Raw genomic sequence first — 23591 nt, forward strand, 5'->3', positions numbered from 1 at the left:
TGTACGGCAAGCAAATCACGAGCCATGGCGGATAGAATGGGAAATTCCTTTTGTTTATCTTTCCACCAAGCCAACAAATCAATATTGCGAATTTCGTCGACCGTTGCGCCCTCAACATAGTTTGCTCCACTATATCGACCAAGTTCGCTACTTGGTGTGTTTCCTCTTTGCCTCTTAGATGCCGATTCACGAATCCCATTCATCAAGTTTATAAGTGGGTCATTGCACGGCCTACTAGTTGTTTTTTTCACAAAAGACGATCTCGTGCTTGGATCATACATTTGAAAATAATGGTCATAAAGGTCTTGAAGGTTTTTGTTGAACTTGTCCTTCGCTTCCGTCGACAACTTCGGGTCAATCTCGTGCATACCTAAGTTGTCGAATATTTCCTCAATCGTTGTTTCAACCCCATTAACATTCCAATAGGGGTTTAATGCGGCGGCACAAGTAAAGACCGGCGGTATGTTTTCAAAATATTTTATGAACTTTTCTTTCATCACCGCAACAATATTTTCGAAGAGTTTGTTCTTCTCCGCAAAGCTTTTAAAAACACAAGACATATAGTACAATTCTTGCAAAACCCAACAACTAGTAGGGTAATAGACTCCCGATAATTTTGTTGTTGACTTTTTGAACACGTCAAGATACTCCAACAAATAACCGACTTGGATCCAAACACTTTCCGGAAACATATCGGCCTCGCGTTCTTCAACAAGATTGTTATGAAAAGCTTGTAAAGTTTGGCGTTGGGCAAAAGCACACTTTAACATATGACAAGTTGAGTTCCAACGGGTTGGAACGTCCCAATTCGGCCCCAAATACTTTCTTTCAACCGACTTGCAATAGTTCTTATATTCAAGATGTCTTCTTTTACCACTTTTGAAGACATCTTGTAACATAAGTCTAAAGTATTTTAAATCATCACAAATGTTTTCATTGTCAAGACCTATTTGAACAACGAAGTTGATGATATGTGCAACACATCGGACATGAAAAAAATCCCCGAAACAAGGTGGTGAATATTTAATGATAAATTTTTCAGCCGCCTTAGTATTGTTTGAAGCGTTGTCACACGAAATCGAAAATATTTTATTTCTCAAGTTGTAAGTCGTTATAACTTCATCAAGTAATTCAAACAATTTTTCGGCGGTATGTGGGAACGAGAAGTTTTCAAAAGCGATGGTGCGTTTCATCAATTGCCATGTCACCGGATCAACCCAATGAGCGGTGACACATATGTATGATTCGGGCAACCCGTGTGGTGCCGACCAAACATCGGTAGTTAAACTAACCATGGCTTCTAAAGAATGAAAAGACTCGATTAACTCTTTTTTAGCACACTCCCACAACCTGATACAATGACGTCTTAAGGTAGTACGACTTACATGTGTGTATCTCGGTTGTAGAGTTTCGCGAATCAACGACGTCAACTCCGGGTCATCAAAGTGGTTAAACGGCAAACCTCGTTGAATAACGAACTTTGCCATTCTATCTTGAACTTGAGTCGTGTTGTAACGAAATAGTGTACCATCTTTACCCAAGTCAATTTGATCGGTCGCGCCAATCCCTTTCAACGCCTTGCAATATGGCTTCTCGATGTGCTTTCTCAAAGTAGAGTTGGAATCGTGCTTTAATATTGAACCACATAGTTTGCAACGAGCCTTTTGATAACCTTCGTCATCCACAATCAAATCCCAATTCTTCCATATGTCTTGGTTGCGGTTATGGTTGACTACCGTAACAACCCTTGGGTCCTCCGTAACAGGAACGGGGGCAACAAAAACACTCTTCTTAGCCTTCTTGTTAGTTTTTTTGATGGGTACCATAATAATATTTAGTTGGATGGTCGGGTAACGGAACGGGTTTGCTAAAGGAGTAGTATTTTAGTTTGTTTTTGAGTTTGGTGGTGAAATTAGTGGTGGAAAACAAGTTATATATAGGTTTGGGCATCAAAAACCGGTTCCAACGGCTATATTACCGTTGGAACAGGTTCCAACGGATCTATTGTCTCTCGAAAACCGGTTCCAACGGCTATATTACCGTTGGAACCGGTTCCAACGGCTAATTGGTGTCTAAAAAACCGGTTCCAACGGCTATATTACCGTTGGAACCGGTTCCAACAGCTAGTTAGACTTTTGTTTGACTCTTCAAAAAAAACCCGCCGGAACCGGTTTTTCCGGGTACGAACCGAACCGGTTACAATTAAGAACCGGGTAGGAACCGGGTTGGAACTGATACTAACATACAAATATGAGAACCGGGTACGATTTTCGGGTACAAAAATACCCAAACCGGGTATTGTACCAACCGGGTTGGAACTAGAACCGGTTCCGGTTCGGTTCCGGAACCGGTTTTTTTTGTGCACGTCTATATCCATATATATATATATATACATGAAAATTGATTACCAAAAGAAATGATTACCAGTAGTAAGTGATCAGCAACATGAATCATAGAAATTTAGGCCCTTAGTAAACTATCAAATTGAACATAAGCAGAAAGCATTTCATAAAAACACATGAAGAGCGAGTCTCACTTGCATCATTCCAGAATCCCAATATTAACCCTTCCACAATAATAAGGGTAATAGCATAATAAAACATCAAACAAGTTCCCAAAATTTTCAAACTCTTATAACTAAAGCTAGATTCTTTCTTACTCCTCTGTTTTCTTCTTTTTCTTATCTTTCTTCTTCTTGCTTGGTTTTTCGGTTTCGGCTTCATCTTCATCATCAGCTTCTGCATGCTTTCTCTTCTTTTTCTTCTTCTCAGCAGTCTCCTCTTCATTCTTCGGCTCTTCAACGGCTTCAGCCTGTTTCCTTTTCTTTTTGTCTTTCTTTTTACCGGCATCTGCTGCTGCTGCTTCTTCGTCATCATCAGCAACTTTCTTTTTCTTCTTATCTTTCTTTCCCTCATCAGTTGGTACCATCTCCACGTCTTTCTCAGCTTCTGCTTCGGCTTCTATCCGCCCAAGAACCGAGTCTGCTGATGCATTGTAAGTCTGCAAAAAAAATCCAGCACCAATTTAGTACAAAAAAACGAACCTTTGTTCAAGTAATAATGAATTTAAAGAAAGCACCTTTGCAGGAGTGATCATTGCTCCATCTCCCTTCTTGAAATCTTTGTTGTAAGCTTCAATCTTCGGTTTGCCTTTAGTTGATCCAGCAGAACGACCAAGTTCCCGTCCTTCAAGATTTCTTAATCTTGCTTCAAGCTACATTTTTTATTAAAAAAAATCAGCAATTTAACACAAAAAGTCAAATATTTTTACAGTCTCATAATACAAAAAATAACAAGAATACCTTGAGGCGATTCTCCAAGCCCATGGAATTATCTTGATTATCTCCAAGAGCATCATAACGAATTGCCAATGCAGTTTTAGCAGCAAGGGATCGTGAAATCTTTCCCTTGTGTTTTGGTGCAGCTTGACCGATTAAACTTGCATGATAAATAAGTCCGTATTTAGGGGTTGCGTGTTTTGTCTTCAAAGCCCTAAAAAGAGCCTTCTCAGCACCAAGAATTTGAACTGTACTCCCAGGTTGTTTTGCAAGATTCAATAAACTACCACCATGAGCAATAAGACGAGCACCAACAAGCTCTCCAACAATTGCAGTGAGATTTGGGGCAATTGTATTCATCCTGCTTTTTAGATAATCATACAGCTGAGCTCTGTACTCTGAAAGCGACAATACTTGATCGCAAAGATCCTTAATATTCACTAAATCAAGATCACTGACTTCAGTTCCCATTGAAACGACAGCAGCCTCTTTTAGTTCCGCCTCAACCTCCTCAGGTAGTATCTATTTTAACAGTTAAAAGCATATCTTAATGAATATACAAAAAGTCAAAAATGAAGATTTAATTAAAGTATGTACATACCTCAGAAAAGTCAAGTTTTGCAGCATTTGTGCGATAACCCATGAGCTTAACTGCTTTAGCGTAAAGAATATTGTCTTGAACAATCTTAGCAAGCTCGGGAAAATGCCAACCGTACCATTCACGAACCCTCATTGCGTAAGTGTTAAGTTCTTTGTCGAGATCATCCAACAAGCCAATAGCTTGAATAATCATAGTGTCCACCTGTACAATACAAACTTTTCAAAACCATATTCATAAAAGTATGATATCTTTAACAAACGAGAAAAAGGGTTACCTTATCGGGGCTGAACTTAAGCTTGTATCTGGACAAACTATGAGATAAACCCAAGCTCATTGGTGCTAAATCTTGTGCACCTAAACCAGTTATGAGTTCTGTCAATTGACTTCTAACTCCTCTCATAAGTTCCATCACAGTCTGGTTGTGAACACAGTCTATTTGCTGCATAATAGTGAGTCGAAATTAAAATCCAAACTTAACACAAACAAATTACAAATATTCGAGCCATAAGTACAACTTACCAGTTTTTCCTTAATAGCATTTCCAAGTTTGGAGTCTCCAACAGCCAATGACTCGCCATCACAATTAGCACGCAAAAACTTACGCAAGTCTTTGCTCGTTTTGCCTTCAATCAACAGCGTGGCTGCTGATAGTGCTTCTGACGTGTTCTCAAACTTGGAGAAAGCTTTTAGCTTTACAAACTGTTGTTATTAAGTTGAGTTCATAAGTACATGTTTTGCTAAACGAGTCAGACAAAACAACCAGTGTCGATAAACAAACAAGCATCTGTGAAAATGAAATAAGTGAACCTAAAACCAAAAATCTAAGACTTCGTTCAGCATCTGCTAATTTTTTGTTCTTTTAGTTATAAATAATAAACAACGTAAAAAGATTCGAAGAATACTCTAAAAACATTGACAACGACATCAAAACAAAAACCTAACCGCAATTTTCGCTTAATCGATCATGGGTTTACCGAACAATCGGTTGATTCGATTATTTGCGACTATGCATATTGATCTAACGCCGTAAAACTATCACCACACACAGACACACACAAATATAGAGTTACAAAAATAACTTGACCATTAAAAAAATCAAGTTTATTTGAAAAATCATAATGTTAATCAACGTTTTTAAATACACACACATATATAGTCATAAAACCTGTTATCTTATTAGTTAAGTTCATAAGTACATGTTTTGTTAGCCAACTAAACAAGAATATAAATAACAAAAAATCAAAACTAATGACCTCATAAAAGGTATCATCACACACACACACACACACATATATATATGTAATAAAAAATCATAGCTTTATCATCAAAACAACGGGTTTAAACTCCACAAACACAACACTTAAAACCCTTAAAACAGATTTATAAATAAAAAAGTAATAATAATAATAAAAACTAGAAATTAATAAACGAAATGAATAATTAAAGCGTTAAAGAAATATAAACCTGTCTAGCTGAGTCGGCGGATGAGAACTCCTTCGACAAATCCTGTAAACACAAAATCCGTATAATCAAAAACATACACACATATATACAGAATGTATACAATCATAACATATACATATATACATATATATACTTACATCTACTTTAGAAAGCTTTCCTTCATCGAGTACTTTGAAGAGAGCAAAACCCGCAGGGGTTTCAAAGAGGACTAACATTCTTACTTACTTCTAATTGGTCCTGAAGTTTAAAAGAGTTAATTAATGATATGTAATGATAATAATAATAAGAAGAAGAAGAAGGAGGAGGTTGATGTTGTGTGCGGCGAGAGTGAAAGAGTAAACCCTAGAAACAAAGAGATATTATTATACCTCCGAAGAGAAGAGTTGCTGCTGCTGCCGCAAAGGAGGAAGGTGGGTAGTGAAGAATTATTAGAAGAGTTAATTGCCCGTTTGCCCCCTGTGGTTTGTCAAACTAGCACGTTTGCCCCCAGTGGTTCCGAAATAGCACCATTGCCCCCTGAGGTTGTTTTTTTAGTACCTGGGTGGCCCTTGTATTATGTTTTTTTAGCACGTTTGCCCCTTTTGCAGAAAGGCCGTTAAATAGGGACGTCAAGTCACGGTCACGTGCCATTCTGGTGGGGGTAAATTGGTCTATTTATGTTATCCCTATTATAAAAACAACCCCTCACCTAAATCTCCCTCAAAACTAACGGCTGCCCTTCCCCTCCATTTTTTACTTGCAGGTCTCCGGCTTCTAGTTGCAGGTCCTTCAATGGCGATGTGCAAGTGTGGAAAAGTATCCGTTGTCCGAACATCGTGGACCGATAACAACCCTGGCCGTCGGTTCTACTCTTGTCCAGATCCGGTAAGCATTTAGTTTTCACAAACCTCTACAAGTCTGGTTTCAAACGTTGTTTCTCGTCCGATCAAAACCCTAAATCACCGGTGCGAGTTGTGAAGAAATCGAAGAATGTAGGGTTGAAGAATCGAAGGGAAATATGTGTATAAGTGAAACTGACTGTGACGTTCCATCATTTCAATGTTAAAAGACGAAAATACCCTAACTTTCTGACACCAAACGGTGAAAACTAACGGACGTTCATGTTTGGGGGCACCCGGGTACTAAAAAAACAACCTCAGGGGGCAATGGTGCTATTTCGGAACCACTGGGGGCAAACGTGCTAGTTTGACAAACCACAGGGGGCAAACGGGCAATTAACTCTTATTAGAATTAGGGTCTAGGGTTTAAAGAGATGGAGGCAGTGGCTGTTTGGGTATAAATATGCCTTTTTTGCTCTTATTATTATTATTATTATTATTATTATTATTATGATTATTGTTTTTTTTTTTTCTGAAAACCCTCTAATATTCGTTTAAAATATAGGTTTTAATACATGTATTGTTTTGTAATGACTAGTTTAGAAGTATGTGACTTTTTTTAACTATGGATAGCATGTATAAAATTGATTTTTTTTATAATGTGATTTTCATACTCGGTGCAAACTAGATATACAATATTTATAGATGCACTGACTGTATACCACGAACGTAAATATATTGAAGTTTAGAAGTTAAGCTCCCCATTTTTAAGGTCATGTGTAATGGCTAGATTGCCCGTTTGTGAGCTTTATGAAGGGGCGGTATCACCTATGTGGGGGTAAACGCCCTTCACTTCACATAGCCTTAAACCCAATGTTGCAAAGTCGTTAGGCGGTCCCTAGGCGGCCGACCCCCTTGGAGGGAGTACTCGGACATGATAAAGATAAAGAAAATTAGATTTTGGGTAATATATATATTTCAAATATCATAAGTCTACTAAATTTATAACAAAATAAATTAATATCAATATAAATAAGATAAATACATTTTTAAACACTAAATTATTCTAAAAATGTTAATCATTAATTCAAAATAATGATATTTGTTCTTTAATTATTATAGAAATACAAATTATATTGTATTTTTAAGTCAAAATAGACCAAAGTTAACCGACTAGATGTGATTCAGGCTAATGTTGACCACCTTTGACCAATTTTTAGTAACTAGGCGGAGTTAAAGAAACTCCCCTCGGCATCATACCTTGTAGCGAGTACTCGGAGAGTACTCGGCATTGTAGACCTACTTTTTCAACATTGCTTAAACCACATCATAATCACAACTTTTAGTAAAAAAAACATATGTTGTAGATAACTGTCTATTTATAAGTTGAATGTGGCTCAATGGTAGAGCATTCACTTTACTAGTGGAGGTAGGGGGTTCAAACATCACTATCACCAATTTATATGGGAGATATGAGGGATGGCCCTGACTTGCCAGGGTTCGAGTCCTGATTTCACCCGGTTTTACAGGCTCCTCGCTGTCGTGCCGTTTGGCGGGCGTGGGGGTCGGGTTTTATCCGGTGAATCCCTCAACAGGTGGATTGCTAGGGGCTCCGTCCGTCCGGACTAGTGGCCGGCTCGGGCTACCTTTAGCCAATGGGGGCCGCGTACGGAGTACCCAGCTTTACGCGTTACTTAGTTGGCCATTCAAAAGAAAGATAACTGTCTATTCAATCATTGCATTTCGAGATGTTTATGGGCTTTATTGTAAAACGTTCATGTCCTTATAACGCCTCATAGTGTCCCAGAAGGGTTGGTGTAAGGGCTTTATCCACCCATTACACATTGTTTAAAGTTAACAATGTTTAACTTTCATGTTTTGACAAGAAGAGAATAAAGAACTAAGATACTTTAATGAGTTTTTCATTTTTTCACTAAAACTCACTCTTAACTCTAACATGTGTGATGTTCATAAAGTGTGTAAAAAAACATGTCGCCATGTCCTCACGTGTTGAAATCTTAAAAAGAATAAAAAAATTGGAATCCACTCGTATGCAGTTGTTGCTTTTTATTTATGACAAGACTTATATGTCATCATATTTTTCTTCAGCTTTATCATTTGTTTGTTAATTGATGGATTATGTCTTCAAATCGCAATTAACTTTTAACATTTTATTTATTTGTACTACAATCTCGTTTTCGATATACTTATGTGTTTTTTTTATAATATCTAGTGTTTTATTAAAAAAATTTACGAAACTAGAATGTGTAATGTTATGATTTTTTGAACATAACCGAACTTTTAAATTTACGTCATATTTTTTTTAAAAAAAATTATACTATCAGTAATATATTTACACTATAATAAAACAATATCACAGTTAGAATAACACTTCATTATTAAAGAGTGATGTGTAGCATGTAGCACCACATAGTGACCTAAGACCACCGGGCCTCAAGGTTGAGCATAGTCTATTGTCTAGGTTATATTGGCCCGGCCGAAGGCGTGTATCAACTTAGGGATCTCAACTGGGAAAAGTTGTATACCAAGTCTGATTACAGTCTCAACCATGACAATTTGCAATCTAGTGAAACGACATGCAATAAGTGGTTGTTCTGTATGGCATGAAGATGAGTCACAAAGTCTCGGCCAAAAACTAAAACATTAAAGTTTTAACCAAATTACACTTGACAAACTCTAATTTGGACATAACAATAATTCCACTAACGCCATGTAACACTATAAGAGGCACCATCAATACTTTCATCAAACGACTTCAAAGTAAACCGGATAAAGAGCGTACACATATTCTCAAATCAACACTTTTATAATGAGTTTCTCGCTTTTCCTATTATCGATTAGCTTACTAGCTACTAGTATACACTCTCTTTTTTAACGGCTTCTACCTTATTAGAAAGGCTTAAAAATAATTAAACCATCATATATATATATATATTCTTGTATCCATAGGACTGCAATCAAACCAACATATCCATAGTTCAAATCACAATATAACAATATTGTACTGTATTGTATGTGCATATCGAATTCTTTACATAGTATGAGATGACACAATACTAACCATATCATCCTCCTTCAAACTCTTATGCACGCCTGTATTCATCTCCGCAGTCACCAATCACTCTCATCAGATCTTTTCCTATACTTATAACGTCTCGAATACTCTTTACATCTTCTTCATCAAGTGTAAGTGAGAATATAGCACTTGTGTCTTTAATATGTTCCGATAACCCAAGCCTAACACCCACCATTGACCCTGCAACAGCCGGCTGCAATCCCACACACGTTTGCAATGTTTTCAGTAAACACGTTATGCTTAATCCAATCAAGAAACAAATACGAGATTGGTGAGTTTACCTGATCTAGTATGTACCTCACAGCAACGGTTGGAATCTTGACTCCATGTTTTAACGCTACCTGATTTAGGGTTCTAAGCAGAGCTTGGAAGAGACTCCATCCACCCCATGCATCTACCATCTGGCATATGTATTACTGGTCGATAAGTTGCTTACAGTTACTTCTTAAAAAGTTTCAATTTTTTGATTGATGAAGTGAAACATACCCTTTTGTACTTCTGAAGGGAAGGAGTGTTCAGCGGAGGTCCGGCGAAAGGGATAGACAAGTTTGTATCTAAGAACTTTTCAGATAACAGTCCACCCATTACTGTTCCGTAACTGCACCACAAACAGAACATTGATCCATGCTATAATATTAAATTATTAAGTATAACGATTCCCTTAATGAAACAGAGACAAGGATGAGAGAGAGAGAGAGAGAGAGACGTTATAAGTTTTACTCCGGTGAGTTGGCAGAGTTCTGCCATCCTTTGTTGAGGTCGCATGTCCACAAGTGAATGTTGAACCTGATGATAGTGACAAACAGATAGTAAGACTGCTTAAAGTCGGATTTCCTAATAAGATATACATATGAATATGAAAGTATGAAACTGTATCAAGTTATTTTATTACCTGATTGCTAACAACTGGAATACCATTTTCCAATATAATCTGTAACCTCTCGGTGTCAAAGTTAGTCAAAGCTACGGTCTTAATCTTCCCTGCAAGCCAGAAGATGAAGTAATCCAATCTTATCGAGAAATTACTTAAAACAGAAAGAAAGTATTAAAGATCGAACCTTCTTCTTTCAAATCTGTAAGGTGTTTAAGGGCATCAAGATAGCCATTATTGGAGTAATCCCACCTGGTTCCCGACTTAAAAAAATGTCATCTTTAACATGTCAAAAATTACTTAAGAAAAAAACATACTAGTCACAAGAACTGCATGTAAATATTTTTGTATAAACTATAAAATGAGATAATGCAATCAATACCAATGAAACTGAAGCATGTCCAACGAAGCAACATCCATTCTCTTTCGCGAAATATCAATGTTCTGCCTAACGTAACTGCTTGTCATTTTAATCGGTGGTGGGACCCACTTGGTAAGACTGCAATTTGGAGCAAGAATACACATTTAGATAACAAATCCCAACAAGTGAATTGAGCATGTAATTTTTGCCTTCAGTGTGAGTAAACATGCATAACTAACCCTTTGACTTTTTCTAAAAGCTCAGGTGGACGTTCTCTTCGGACACGATTAATGAATAAGCCATAGAGATCTTCTGCAGGTCCATCTGCAAAATCAAAACAAATGACACGTCACAATATGATACAGATTATTATAAAAAGTAGAATCCGATCAAATTAACATGAGCAATAACTTGTTAGCTATATCTATTGTTGGGAAATTACATATATCAGCCTTATCAAAAGAAGTAATGCCAGCATCAGCATAACTAAGCATAGCATCAACTGCATTATCCCTATCAATCTTGCCCCATCCACCACTAGTCTGCCACATCCCGTTAACCACACGACAAATTTCTAACGAATCGTTTCCATTCTTAACAACACACACTTTCTTATCCTCTGTCACAACACAACAGACCGTTCTCGAAACACGAATTCCAGTTCTAATTCCTCTAATAGAACTTAATTTAACTGGATCCAAGGTGAAGCGAGCGAACGAGTGGCTTAACACCTCAGGCATTTCAACAAACAGGTGGTGTGCAAGAGAAAAAAAAAGCTCACACAATGTTCCAAACTAGCACATATTCAAATATGCAACCTATTAGATAACTATTTGGCAGTTTATAGTGACCAAAATCATTGATCCAGATGCTGCCACGTGTCCAAGCCCAAATCACTCAACGTCGTCCATTGGCTAACTACAGTAAACTTAATTTTGTGTATATTGCAAGCACATCAAATGAGTTCGTTTCAGTTGCTTTTTAATTTATACGGGTCGGTTCGGGTAAATAATGTTTACTAAAATAGTCAAAATGGGTCTGTTTAAACTCATTCCGATCCGATCTGACCCGAATCCGTTCTGACCTGAACCACTATTTTTAATTTAACCCGTTTCTACCCTAACTCGTCCTGACCCATGACCCATTTTGACCCGACCCGACCCCTTCCGACCAAAAAAAAACTTTTTTTAATTTAACACGTTTCAACACTAACCCGTTCTGGCCCATGACCCGTTTTAACCCGACCCGACCCGTTTTCATATTATGCGAGATTGGAATTGATGAAAAATTACAGTGATCAGCCATGTCGAAGGTGGATAGACCGGCATCCGCGTTGTATAGCATGGCATCAACGGCGTCATCACGGTCGATTCTACCCCAACCGCCACTCGTCTGCCACATTCCGTTAAGTACTCTGCATATCTCAAGCGAATCATTACCGTTCTTAACGGTGGTTACTAACTGCTGCTGCTGACGGTTTTCGGACGCGACTCCAACTGTTTCACAGCGGACTTGGGTCCTCCTAATTGAACGTGTCCGAGGCTGGGGTTTGGAGTGGTTAGGACTGGTGAGAGTGTAGAGAGTACGGGTTAGTGTGGCTGAAGCCATGATAGGAAATGGATTCCAGGAGGGAGAAGATAACGTTTCTTAACTTTTGGAAATTTTTATTTGATTTGGAAACTCAAATTTTGGTCGAAATCTCGTCAGAACCACTGATTTTGGTCGGAATCTCGTCGGAAACCGTCGATCGGATTTGACCATTGACCGATTAATTGGCCGACTAGCCGAAAAGTAATCCGTGAAATGTGGACTAGCGATTAATTAGAGATTAATAGATGCGTAGACGAGATTTTTGCAACACTACATGCTGGTGTGTGTATATTTCGGTTCAGTTATTAGCATTAAGAAAATTAACCAGTTCGATTTTCGGTTAATAGGTTCGTTACTCGGTTAACTTTTTTATTTTCAGTTCGATTCGGTTAATTTCAGCTATTGACCAAAATCAAATTCGGGTTAAGCTTTTAATTAAAAATACATCAAATGAATACATATATACATTAAATGATTGTATAAACTAGGTTATTGTCCCGTGGGCGCCACAAGTGGAAATATAGAAATCGTCTAATAAACACATTTAATTTCAAACGACAATATTTCCCGTCCTCGAAAGTAAGTTAATTGAACTTGTCTAAATTCGAAGGATAGACAAAGTATATTAAATCAAATATATGATATAATGAATTGTTAATTAGAATATCATCGGAATTTGTACATTCACCTATCGTCATTTGGACCCCCCCCCCCCAACATTCCCTTCACCTATATCCAATAGTGAATTCGCAAATTATTTTCTCTTCAACATGTAAAGATTGACATCTAACTTTGAGCCTCGTGTTTTTTTTATAGTTTAAGTACCTTGTGCTTTTACAAGGTGTAGGAAGAATTACTTGAAGTGTAATTTAAAATAAACATGAAGAAAATTCTATACAATTTAACTATTTCTTTAACAAAAGTATCATAAATTTACTATCTACAACTCCCTAAATACTTCCTTGTATATAAGGTTTATACTTTAATTTGTAGCATTTAGTTGTTGATAAATATAAAAAGGAACAAATTGGTTTTTTAATAGCTTATAACTAAACAGTTACAAATATCAATTTGCTTATATAACTTGTTTAGCGATTCATAGAGCCATGAATTGTATACACTCTAATATTGACTTGAACTTGTTGTGACTTGAACTCAAGATGTTAATAACCCATATTAGCTCAAACATGTTCTAAATCATGACACAGACCTGCACAATTTGACATGCCTAACTACATATCCATATGGCTACTAATAACAGTCTGGATGTGGCAACCATTCGATATAGTTACGTATTTTATTTTCCATTAGTAAGATACTAATAATGTATTCATTTTTTTAATACATATAAAAGATGAATAAAATAATTTTTAGTGGTTCTTAAATATTTAGTAGTTCTCATTGAGCCCAACAATATGTATAAATCTTAAAATATTGGTTTTATTTATTAATCTGTATTAAATAATCTTTATATTCATGAAGACAAGTATCTACAACATATGATATATTGATAATAAAAAATCAAATTGCACAATGATCTTGGCTGGAAAGTAGTTTAATATATTAGAGAAACAGGACTTTCTCTTTTTATAGTACTCTTTATAAATGAGTTTAATAGACTTTACCTAAATCTTGTTCATATGCAACCAATCTATTTATTTTCCTCCCGAAAAGTCATGCACTTGGCCATTAACATCTTCTCCATCTTATTTTTGCGAAATGAAATCAACCACAACAGTATTATCTTAGGAGGACTTACTAATTATTATAATGTAAAAAAGGTTACAAATTTAATAATGAAAATATTAAATTGTATAGTAATGATAAGGTAAATAAGATATTTGGCCCTCAGTATAAATATATATGCAATTTGTAAGCATTTTAATGTTGTTTTGGAATTCCAAAAAATGGGCAATGTTGTATCTAAACCATCATGGAAGAAATATTAAACAATTAATTAGTAATTAATCAATTTAAAGGTTAAATTAACTATGCAATTGATGAATATAAAGTAAGAAATTACATTGTATTCAAATTCCACTGTCAAACTCCTGATATGTAATTATAATAAAATAATATTTTATAAGGCTTTCGATAAATAAAGTAAAAAACCTTATACAACAAACACCAAATAAATTAAAGTTTTTACCTAACACCCGATTAGAGATTGAGCATGAGATGATAGTTTATATAGCCTTTTGATATCTTATTTTCCAATAGTAAGATACTAATAATGTATTCATTTTTTAATAAATACAAAAGGTGAATAAAATAATTTTTAGCGGTTCTTAAATATTTAGTAGTAATTGAAGCTTACTATTGTATAATAGTATTATTCCTCATAATCATTATACCTTCACATGGGGCGTCATCACCATAAAACTGCCTCAAAAAAGCTTTTAATAATTCCTACAAAAGTAAATGATATAAATTTAAGCAAACATAATAAATAAATTAAATATGAAAATATGTTATTAAGCTTAGTACCAAATGTTGTGAAACTGAATCTCTTAATTTCTTAAAAATAAAAAAAATCAATAGATTTTCCCATTTATATAGAGAATAATTAAAGATTTTAATTACAATTAATTCATAAACTGATGATTTTGCATAATTATGGTAAATTGAATGATATGTGGTCTTGGTAATTGAATGTGATTTTAATCTGGTTATTCAAATGATTTTGAATGTTGGGATATTTAATAATATTAGAAAAGTTAGTCTCACCTTTTTTATTATAGAAAGTAATTAATTTTGATAAATGACTATCATAAAGTAAATTAAGAAAACTATTAAATTATTTATCATAAAGTAAATTATCCCTTCTCTAGTAAACATCATTTTATTAAAGAAATATAGTATATACATAGGCTTAATTAATTGTATCATATCCCGTATAATAAACATCCTTTGAAGTTAGTTTATACATTTATTTTTAATTAGTTGACTCAATTAAAATTTTCAATTTCATATCCTGTCTCTAGTAAAAATTATTTTAATATATAGGCTTAATTAGTATACATTATTTTTTATAAAGCTAAACAAAGTTATATTCTAGGCTTAATTATTTATGTTATTGTTAACTGGGTCTAATTTTAGATATATGGGAATTGACAATTCATACCAGTTACCAAAATTTGTTTAATTGATATGATTAATTATATTAATGGTAATAAATATCAATTACTAACTTATTCTTGTACATAACTAATTTTATGCTCTAGCTTGAAATATGGTGTAGATTTAAACATATCAATTTTAATTATATTGTAATTAATCGTGTTTAAAACATTATATCACCTAAACTAACTAAAACACGTATTATAAGAATCTTTATAAAAACGTAAATACATTAATTAATTAACAATAATAATTTATTGGTTACCTTAATTAAAACATGGTAATTAAAAAATTATAATAAAGACATATTAAATTAGTCAAATGTATTAAAGATTCTATAATGTACGTGAGCACCTGATTATTAACTATATAACCTATTTTTGTAAGTGGTCAAGAATTAGAATTTCAAAATGGTTCAAATAAATAATTTTTATTATTCACTTAAGGAATCTAGTTGAAATTGACATTAAATTCACAATAACTTGAAATATTTAGAAGAAAATAATATTTTTTTTATTTAATGCATGAATATTGAATAATTATGAAATGAGTTTATATTTATGGATGGTATTCAAAAATAATAAAGAGGGTTGAAAAAAAATAGTCAAATTAGGAATGAGAATTATGTTTAAATATGTAAATTTTATTTAAACCTATTCAATATAAATGGTCAAATTGAGTCAAATCGTTAATTGATTCAAATTGTTGTTATTTAAACCTATTTAATATAATCAAATATGTAAATGTTATTTAAACCTATTCAATATAATTGGACTTTGACCAACAACAATATAAGATTGATTATCTTACTATAGATAATTTAATGTATTATAGAATAATCAACTAAATTTCATTTCGGGATTATATAATAATCAATTAAATTACATAAATTGTGAAAAATAAATAAATACATGAATACTAACATAAATATAAATCTTTATTAAACAAAATGTCACACCCCCATCTTAGGCCTAGGAGTGCGACACAACAGTTGGTACCATAATTGTATATAAATCAGAGTTATAGGTTCAATTAGCGGAAGTCTTATAAAATATAAGGATCAAAGTTTTAAAATATTTACAATACAAAAGATGGAACGAAAAGTTCCATTTACGTTTACTAGTTTTTAGTTTACAAAACCACCATTTAGTTATATTTAAGTTTAACAAAAATTATCCGAGCCATCGGATTCTTGAGCCCTTCGTCTTCACAAGCTCTATTCTTGATTACCTGCAAAATGTTATAAAATACGTCAGCAACGAATGCTGGTGAATATACTGACGCGAAAATATTTTCTTTACTTAGTCACCCCTCGAGACCACGTAAGTCTCGGCCCATCTTGGCTTAGGAATAATTAAGTTAAAACAATATCATTATAAACTCGAGTCTGTACACTAGGTCACCTCAGCAAAACACCGCAGCGTTTCAACATAACTTAGGTACCATAAATATACACATGATCAGTCTCACTAGGACATAACTTAGGCCCGGCCCATCATGGCCGGAGGTCGTGACCAAGCGTGATGCGATGTGCCCATCGCATTTAACCACATATGTAAGGATCCAGACAAACGTATACCACAGCCCGAGGGCTAGGCTTATACTCTTATTTACAATGTTTTTAGAGACACTCAATCTCATGTAAAGTTTTACACATAACACGTTTATTTGTTTGAAAACAAGTTTGTAAAAGTGGGGCGTATTCACCTTTTCGCTTTGGGATCGGCTTCAACACCGTCTTAGGGTCTTTCCCTTGCTATCTCGCACCTATAGTACGAGTATAACCATTTGTTAATCGGATATACAATCCGGCTTAAGACCTTTAGTCTTAATTTATCTCGATGAACCTTTAGTTCACTTCTCTTTTACTTAAAAACCTTTAGTTAAAAGTATTTCATAAACATTTAGTTTATTTTGTAAAACCCTATGTTTCTTCTTCTTTAAGAAATGTATTCCTTTATTTATTATTTAAGTATACTCATTATACTTTAAATAATATTTATAACAAAGAATATTTATACAACACATATATATACATATATATATTTCTTTTCTTTCTTTCTTTTTTTGTTATTTATTTTCTTTAAAGCATCGAGTATAATTACGACTTTAGGGTCAAGCCTTTATAATATTTTATTATTATTTAATTTGGGAATTATGCCTACCTCTTACTCGGCTTTAAACCACTAGACACTCGAGCAGCACCTCGACGTCGCTTGATTTTTTCAACTCTCGCTTTGATCAATACTTCTCTTCGGCACGCAAAAAGAGATATACCAATATTCTTCCACGTCGGCACGCTTTACGAGGTAACTTGTCGGGACGTCACTCCAAGAACATCTTTTTGATTATAACATTGTCAGGTGGTGGCACGATTATCGGGGTATGGCATGAAAAACGAGGAATCAGGCACGATTACCGAGATAGATCGAGGGCACGAACTTCGGGGTATAGAGAGAGGCTAGAGAGAGAGATATGTGTGTGAAATTTTGTGTGGGTTGTTATGAACCCGTAGCCCATTATTTATAGGAAAAAATTGGACGTCGTCGCGGTACGCGACGACCCCTTTGGCAAGCCCGTCGCGTATCGCGACGTAGGCTTGCTGAATCAGCCACTAGACCTGCCACGTGGCAGGCGTTGTGCCGCGTGGCGACACGTGGCGGACGTGTTGCCACGTGGTGACACGTGGCGGCAGACAGTGCCACCGTGTGCCACGTGGCAGTGAGGCACACGTGTCACAACGTGTCAGGCCACGTCATCACGATACGCGATGACGTTGGGTTCAACAGCGATCGCGTATCGTTGTTGACTTTTTCCAGAAGTTTTGACCAAGCCCCATCGCGATACGCGATGGGCTTGTCTTTTGTCCCGTCGCGTATCGCGATAGGAGAAGAAATCAGAATTTTCATTTTCAACCTTGGAGTTTGGAATTTGGCAGAATTGATCCCTAGACTTTAGAAAGTTGACATTTTTGGCTTGAAATTTCCGTGATGTTACATCCTCCCCACCTTGAAATAAATCTCGTCCTTGAGATTTCTTCACAAAAATAAGTGGGGGTATTTCCTTCTCATTTCCGACTCGAGTTCCCAAGTATACTCGGGTCCTCTTCGCGAGTCCCATTTTACTTTCACGATTTTCAAGGTTCGTCTTTTGAGTTTCTTTAGTTTTGAATCTTCTATTTGGATTGGACGTTCTACGAATTTTAAGTTTTCATTAATTTCAACATCTTTTAACGGCATCGAAAGAGATTCATCGGCTAAACATCTACGCAGATTCGAGATATGGAACACGTCGTGTATCCATTGCATTTCCTCGGGTAGTCGCAAACGATATGCGACGGTACCAATTAGTTCAAGTACCTCAAAGGGTCCAACGAATCGAGAACTTAACTTTCCTTTCTTGCCGAAACGAATTACGCCTTTCCATGGCGAGACTTTCAAAAGAAATTTATCACTAACATTAAACTCTAACGGCTTACGACGGACATCGACGTAACTCTTTTGGCGATCACGTGCCGTCTTAAGTCGTTCTCGGATTTAAAGAATTTTTTCGGTGGTTTCTTGGACTATCTCGGGTCCAGATAATTGATTGTCTCCGATTTCAGACCAGCACACATGCGTTCTACACTTACGACCATATAACGCCTCGAATGGTGCGGCTTGAATACCCGTGTGATAGCTATTGTTATACGAGAATTCCATTAGGGGTAAGTGGTCATCCCAACTTCCACCTAAGTCTATCACACAAGCGCGGAGCATATCTTCCAACGTTTGAATCGTCCTTTCGCTTTGCCCATCGGTTTGCGGATGATAGGCGGTGCTAAGGTTTAATTTTGTACCAAGCGCTTGTTGGAAGCTATTCCAAAAATGAGACGTGAAATGGCTGTCTCGATCAGAGATTATTGATAATGGTACTCCATGCAAAGCAACAATGTTGTTCACATAGATACACGCTAGTTTGTCCATTGAATATGACTTATTGATGGGTATGAAATGTGCAGATTTTGTTAGTCGGTCCACAATTACCCAAATAGCATTATGTTGTCGAGTCGTTTTAGGGAGTTTGGTAATGAAATCCATAGTGATTAACTCCCACTTCCATATGGGAAGTTCGGGTTGCTGAAGCAATCCCGAAGGCTTTTGGTGTTCAGCCTTGACTTCCAAACATGTTAAACATTTCGCCACATGCGAAGCGACATCCCTTTTCATTCCATTCCACCAATAGTTTGCTTTGAGGTTATGGTACATTTTGTCACTTCCGGGATGCATCATATATTTGGATTTGTGAGCCTCATTCAAAATTTTCTTACGCAAGTTTCCAACGATTGGTACCCAAATTCTATTGCCGAGTCTAAGGATACCATCATCACCCTTGACTAGCGAGTTAATGGTGCCGTTGCGTTTTTCGTCGGAGATTTGGTTTTCATTGATCTCTAGAGTTTGAGCAGATTTGATTTGCTCAAGGAGGTCGACTTGGAGTTCTAGCTTCAACGCTCGGACTCTTTTTGGCTTTTCGTGCTCTTTACGACTTAAGGCATCAGCCACAACGTTGGCTTTACCTTCATGGTAGACTATCTCGCTGTCGTAGTCGTTGAGAGTTTCCATCCAGCGTCGTTGGCGCATGTTAAGCTCTTTTTGATGAAAGATATACTTTAAGCTTTTATGATCAGTGTTCACGATAAATCTTACTCCATAGAGATAGTGCCTCCATATCTTAAGTGCAAAGATTATGGCGCCTAACTCTAGATCATGAGTCGTATAGTTCTTTTCGTGTACTTTGAGTTGACGAGAGGCGTATGCAATCACTTTATTTCTTTGCATTAGTACACATCCCAAACCGGAATGAGATGCGTCGCTAAATACAACAAAGTCCTCAGTGCCTTCTGGCAAGGCCAGTATAGGTGCTTGGATGAGCTTTTGTTTAAGTATATCGAACGCCTCTTGTTGTTTTGTTCCCCATTCATACTTGATATTTTTGCGAGTCAAAGAAGTTAGGGGAACAACAATTCGGGAAAAGTTTTCAATGAACCTACGGTAATAGCCGGCCAAACCTAAGAAACTTCGGATCTCGGTTGGCGAATTTGGAGTCTCCCACTTAGTGATAGCTTCAATCTTAGCGGGATCGACTTGAATACCGTTTACGTTAATGATGTGTCCAAGAAATTGTACCTCGTGTAACCAGAATTCACATTTTGAGAATTTAGCATACAACTTCTTGGTTCTAAGAATTTCAAGCAGATTTCGAAGATGGACTTCATGTTCATCCTTAGACTTAGAATAAATTAATATGTCGTCGATGAATACGATCACAAATTTATCCAAGTAAGGCTTGCAAATACGATTCATCATGTCCATGAACGCGGCTGGAGCATTAGTAAGTCCAAACGGCATGACCGTAAACTCATAATGTCCATACCTTGTTCAAAAAGCAGTTTTCAGGATATCCTCAGATTGGACTTTGAGTTGGTGATAGCCGGAACGAATATCGATTTTAGAAAAGAAGCTAGCACCTTGAAGTTGGTCAAAAAGATCATCAATTCAAGGAAATGGATAGTGGTTCTTGATTGTAACTTTGTTGAGAGCTCGGTAGTTGATGTATAATTATTTATACATATTTATTGCATCATTTTATACCTGATTCATGTTATTTTTGTAATAATATTATTAAGAATCGGTTCTAATAAGTCTTTATTTGTTTTCATAGGAATTATGAGCTTAGGAAACCAAAAATGGCGAAAAACAAAGAAAAGAATCAAGAAAAATAAAAATCTGTCAGCTAAGCATGGGGCTGTGCCTCAGCCAGGCATGCCCCATGTCCATCTGAAGACACATCAGCTAAGCATGGGCCATTCCTCAGCCAGACATGCCCCACGCCTCCTCAGAAGATGACAAAATGAAGTACACGGTACATTGTCCCCCTTTTTGAAGACACACAGGGTAATGCCTCACCCAGGCATGCCTTGTGCCAATCAAGTCTGCCAAAGAAAGTACCAATCAGTGCATGCACATTAAATGATGAGGAACCAGCACAACCCATGCCTAGACCAGACATGCCCCGTGCCTAGCTATATGCCAAAGAGTACAACCATGGAGCACATGGTGTATTACATGGGGACCAGCATGGGTCATGCTCTACTAAGCATGGGTCATGCCTTGTGCACAAAATGAGCCTATATAAAGACCATGCATGTTGCTCATTTGGTGTGCACAATTTTGGAGAAAAACACACTCATTTTCACTCTCATAATCCATAGAAGTAACAAAAGAGAAGCTCTTGAACCTTCATACAACATCAAGAAGAAGTCTTAGCATCATCATAATTATCTAGCTTTGTTAGATTATCTTAATATTAAACATGAATGCTATATTCTTCTATTTTGGTGTATCTTTTATAATTATCATGAGCTAAAACTCTTTATGTCACCTTAACCCATGATGAAACTTGACAACTTTTGATGGTTGGAATTAATATATGATAATTTTATGTTAAAATAATGACTAATTCTTGGTTATCCTTTGATGAAATATTGTGTTTAAACAATTGAAAGTAATATACAAGAATTATAAATGGTACATCTTGTTATGTTGAAAGACTCTTGATTTTATCATTTATTTATAAATGTTGTTCATGCAACTTTATAACTTTTAATCTAGAAGTAGTTAAAACAATTCTTGTATGGTACATGAAAATTGGTTAAACACATATCCTCATGTTTATATTTGAAAATATTGAACATATGTTATGAATTGATATTCTTGATAAGTAATATTATAAATAATTTGTTAACACAACTATTTTAATATTACACTTGGGTTGAAAATTCATAAATAAAGGGAATACTTGAACTTAGTCTAATTTAATCAACCATAGGTGGATTATGTGTTGTTCATGTAATCTTTCCGACGGGTTGTTAGATTTGAGTTTCGTAATTGAATGATAATCTATATCTTTAAATTTCAACATAAAGATTCACTTACATTATAGTATGATTTGAGGTGATTAGTTTGTATAATTCATACTAATTTTTCCAAAAAATCATTTGGATGGTTATCTATAACTAGAAACTATTCTTTTTAAAACAAAATAGTGAATTTATCATATATTTAAGTTTACCATCATTAGGAGTCAAGTGGATTCTAAGTTAAGGTGATAGCTTCTTAATTCTTATTTATCTCCATTATCGTGTTACTTGCTTTAATTTATTGTTACAAGTTTTTCTAAAAATTAATCTTAAAAACAAATCAATTAAGCTCATTTCTCACGGTTATTATATTTGCAAAGGTTTGATATTAAAATGTAAGTGTCCATGGATTGATACCCGGTTCTCGTCGTTACTATATTACCACACGACGGGTACACTTGCCTTTTGTGTGTATGGTTAAGTCTAGGTGAAAACCATTTTTAAAACCCGACAAAGTGTGAAAAATCTTTAATAAAAATATATATATCTCACACCACATCAGTAGTCAATGCACATTCTCATGTATCCATCATTCTTTTTGACAAAAAGTATCGGCGCTCCCCATGGTGATGAACTTGGTCGTATGAAACATTTCTCCAGAAGTTCATCAAGTTGTTTCTTTAACTCCTTCATTTCAGTTGGTGCGAGACGATACGGAGCCTTGGCGATCGGAGCAGTACCAGGAATAAGATCAATTCTAAACTCTACTTCACGATCGGGAGGGATTCCAGGAAGTTCGTCGGGAAAGACATCAGCAAAATTAGAAACAACAGGAACGTATTTGATTTCTTTGGGCTTAGATTCTTCGGTGACATAGGCCATGAACGCTAAGAATCCTTTATTCAAACATTTGTTAGCCTTTATTATAGAGATTAGGCTAACTTGGCCAGCGTCTTTATCCCCTTCAATCGAATAGCTTCGTTTATCAGGAGCCTGGAGTTCAACGGTCTTGCTATTGCAAATGATACGAGCATGGTTGTCGGATAGCCAATCCATACCCAATACAACATCAAAACCCGCAAGAGTCATGGGTAACAATTGAATAAGCAAAACGTAACCGGCTAATAAGATTTTTCCGTTTTCTAGGGCTTCGGAGATTTTAACAATTTCGCCACTAGCGGTCTCGACGCTTAGAGTTTTATTAAGTTTGATTAAAGGTTCGTTTAATAGACTACAAAATTTATAATCTATAAAACTTAAGTTGGCTCCTGAATCAAACAAGACTCTAGCATAAGCATTGTTAACAAGGAATGTATCAGTAATGGTTTCCGGCATGCCGGCCGCTTTCTTTGTATCTAGGACGAAGACTCTTGCATTGCCCTTCTTGGGCTCATTCTTTTGACCGCTACCTCCCGCACCACCAACCGCGGGGGCTTGCTTGGGGCATTCAAAGCTTAGATGCCCCATTTCTTTGCAGTTGTAGCATGTCAT

General features: G+C 35.8%; 2 protein-coding genes across 2 annotated transcripts; both read right to left on the minus strand.

The window, feature by feature from the left end:
• Positions 1–2507: 2507 nt before the first annotated feature.
• LOC143537321 (putative nucleolar protein 5-2) lies at positions 2508–5770 on the minus strand. Its single transcript, XM_077031113.1, has 9 exons — positions 5711–5770; positions 5480–5579; positions 5343–5384; positions 4398–4577; positions 4153–4317; positions 3879–4079; positions 3302–3799; positions 3079–3213; positions 2508–3000 (listed from the first exon to the last, which is right to left on the minus strand). The coding sequence occupies exons 2-9, from the start codon at positions 5555–5557 to the stop codon at positions 2656–2658; spliced, it is 1644 nt and encodes a 547-aa protein (XP_076887228.1). The 5' UTR covers positions 5558–5579; positions 5711–5770; the 3' UTR covers positions 2508–2655.
• A 3494-nt stretch (positions 5771–9264) lies between these two features.
• LOC143537290 (putative oxidoreductase At1g06690, chloroplastic) lies at positions 9265–12105 on the minus strand. The gene is made up of 9 exons (XM_077031087.1): positions 11782–12105; positions 10729–10813; positions 10511–10627; positions 10316–10380; positions 10150–10238; positions 9964–10043; positions 9744–9855; positions 9539–9658; positions 9265–9450 (listed from the first exon to the last, which is right to left on the minus strand). The coding sequence occupies exons 1-9, from the start codon at positions 12095–12097 to the stop codon at positions 9265–9267; spliced, it is 1170 nt and encodes a 389-aa protein (XP_076887202.1). The 5' UTR covers positions 12098–12105.
• Positions 12106–23591: the final 11486 nt, after the last annotated feature.

Source organism: Bidens hawaiensis, unplaced genomic scaffold (assembly GCF_021521415.1).
Source record: "Bidens hawaiensis isolate Kalapana, Puna unplaced genomic scaffold, B.hawaiensis_p1.1 tig00011171_1, whole genome shotgun sequence".
NCBI classification, from domain to species: Eukaryota; Viridiplantae; Streptophyta; class Magnoliopsida; order Asterales; family Asteraceae; genus Bidens; species Bidens hawaiensis.

Bases quoted from the DNA above. Each gene is read 5' to 3' on its own strand.
- LOC143537321 (XM_077031113.1), bottom strand. From the start codon at position 5,557: ATGTTAGTCCTCTTTGAAACCCCTGCGGGTTTTGCTCTCTTCAAAGTA. The intron at 4,080-4,152 runs GTAACCCTTTTT...TGTATTGTACAG, and splicing joins TTAAGTTCAGCCCCGATAAG to GTGGACACTATGATTATTCA. The intron at 3,001-3,078 runs GTGCTTTCTTTA...TTTTTTTTGCAG, and splicing joins CAATGATCACTCCTGCAAAG to ACTTACAATGCATCAGCAGA.
- LOC143537290 (XM_077031087.1), bottom strand. From the start codon at position 12,097: ATGGCTTCAGCCACACTAACCCGTACTCTCTACACTCTCACCAGTCCT. The intron at 10,239-10,315 runs GTTCGATCTTTA...TCTGGCTTGCAG, and splicing joins TACAGATTTGAAAGAAGAAG to GGAAGATTAAGACCGTAGCT. The intron at 10,044-10,149 runs GTAATAAAATAA...CACTATCATCAG, and splicing joins TTCCAGTTGTTAGCAATCAG to GTTCAACATTCACTTGTGGA.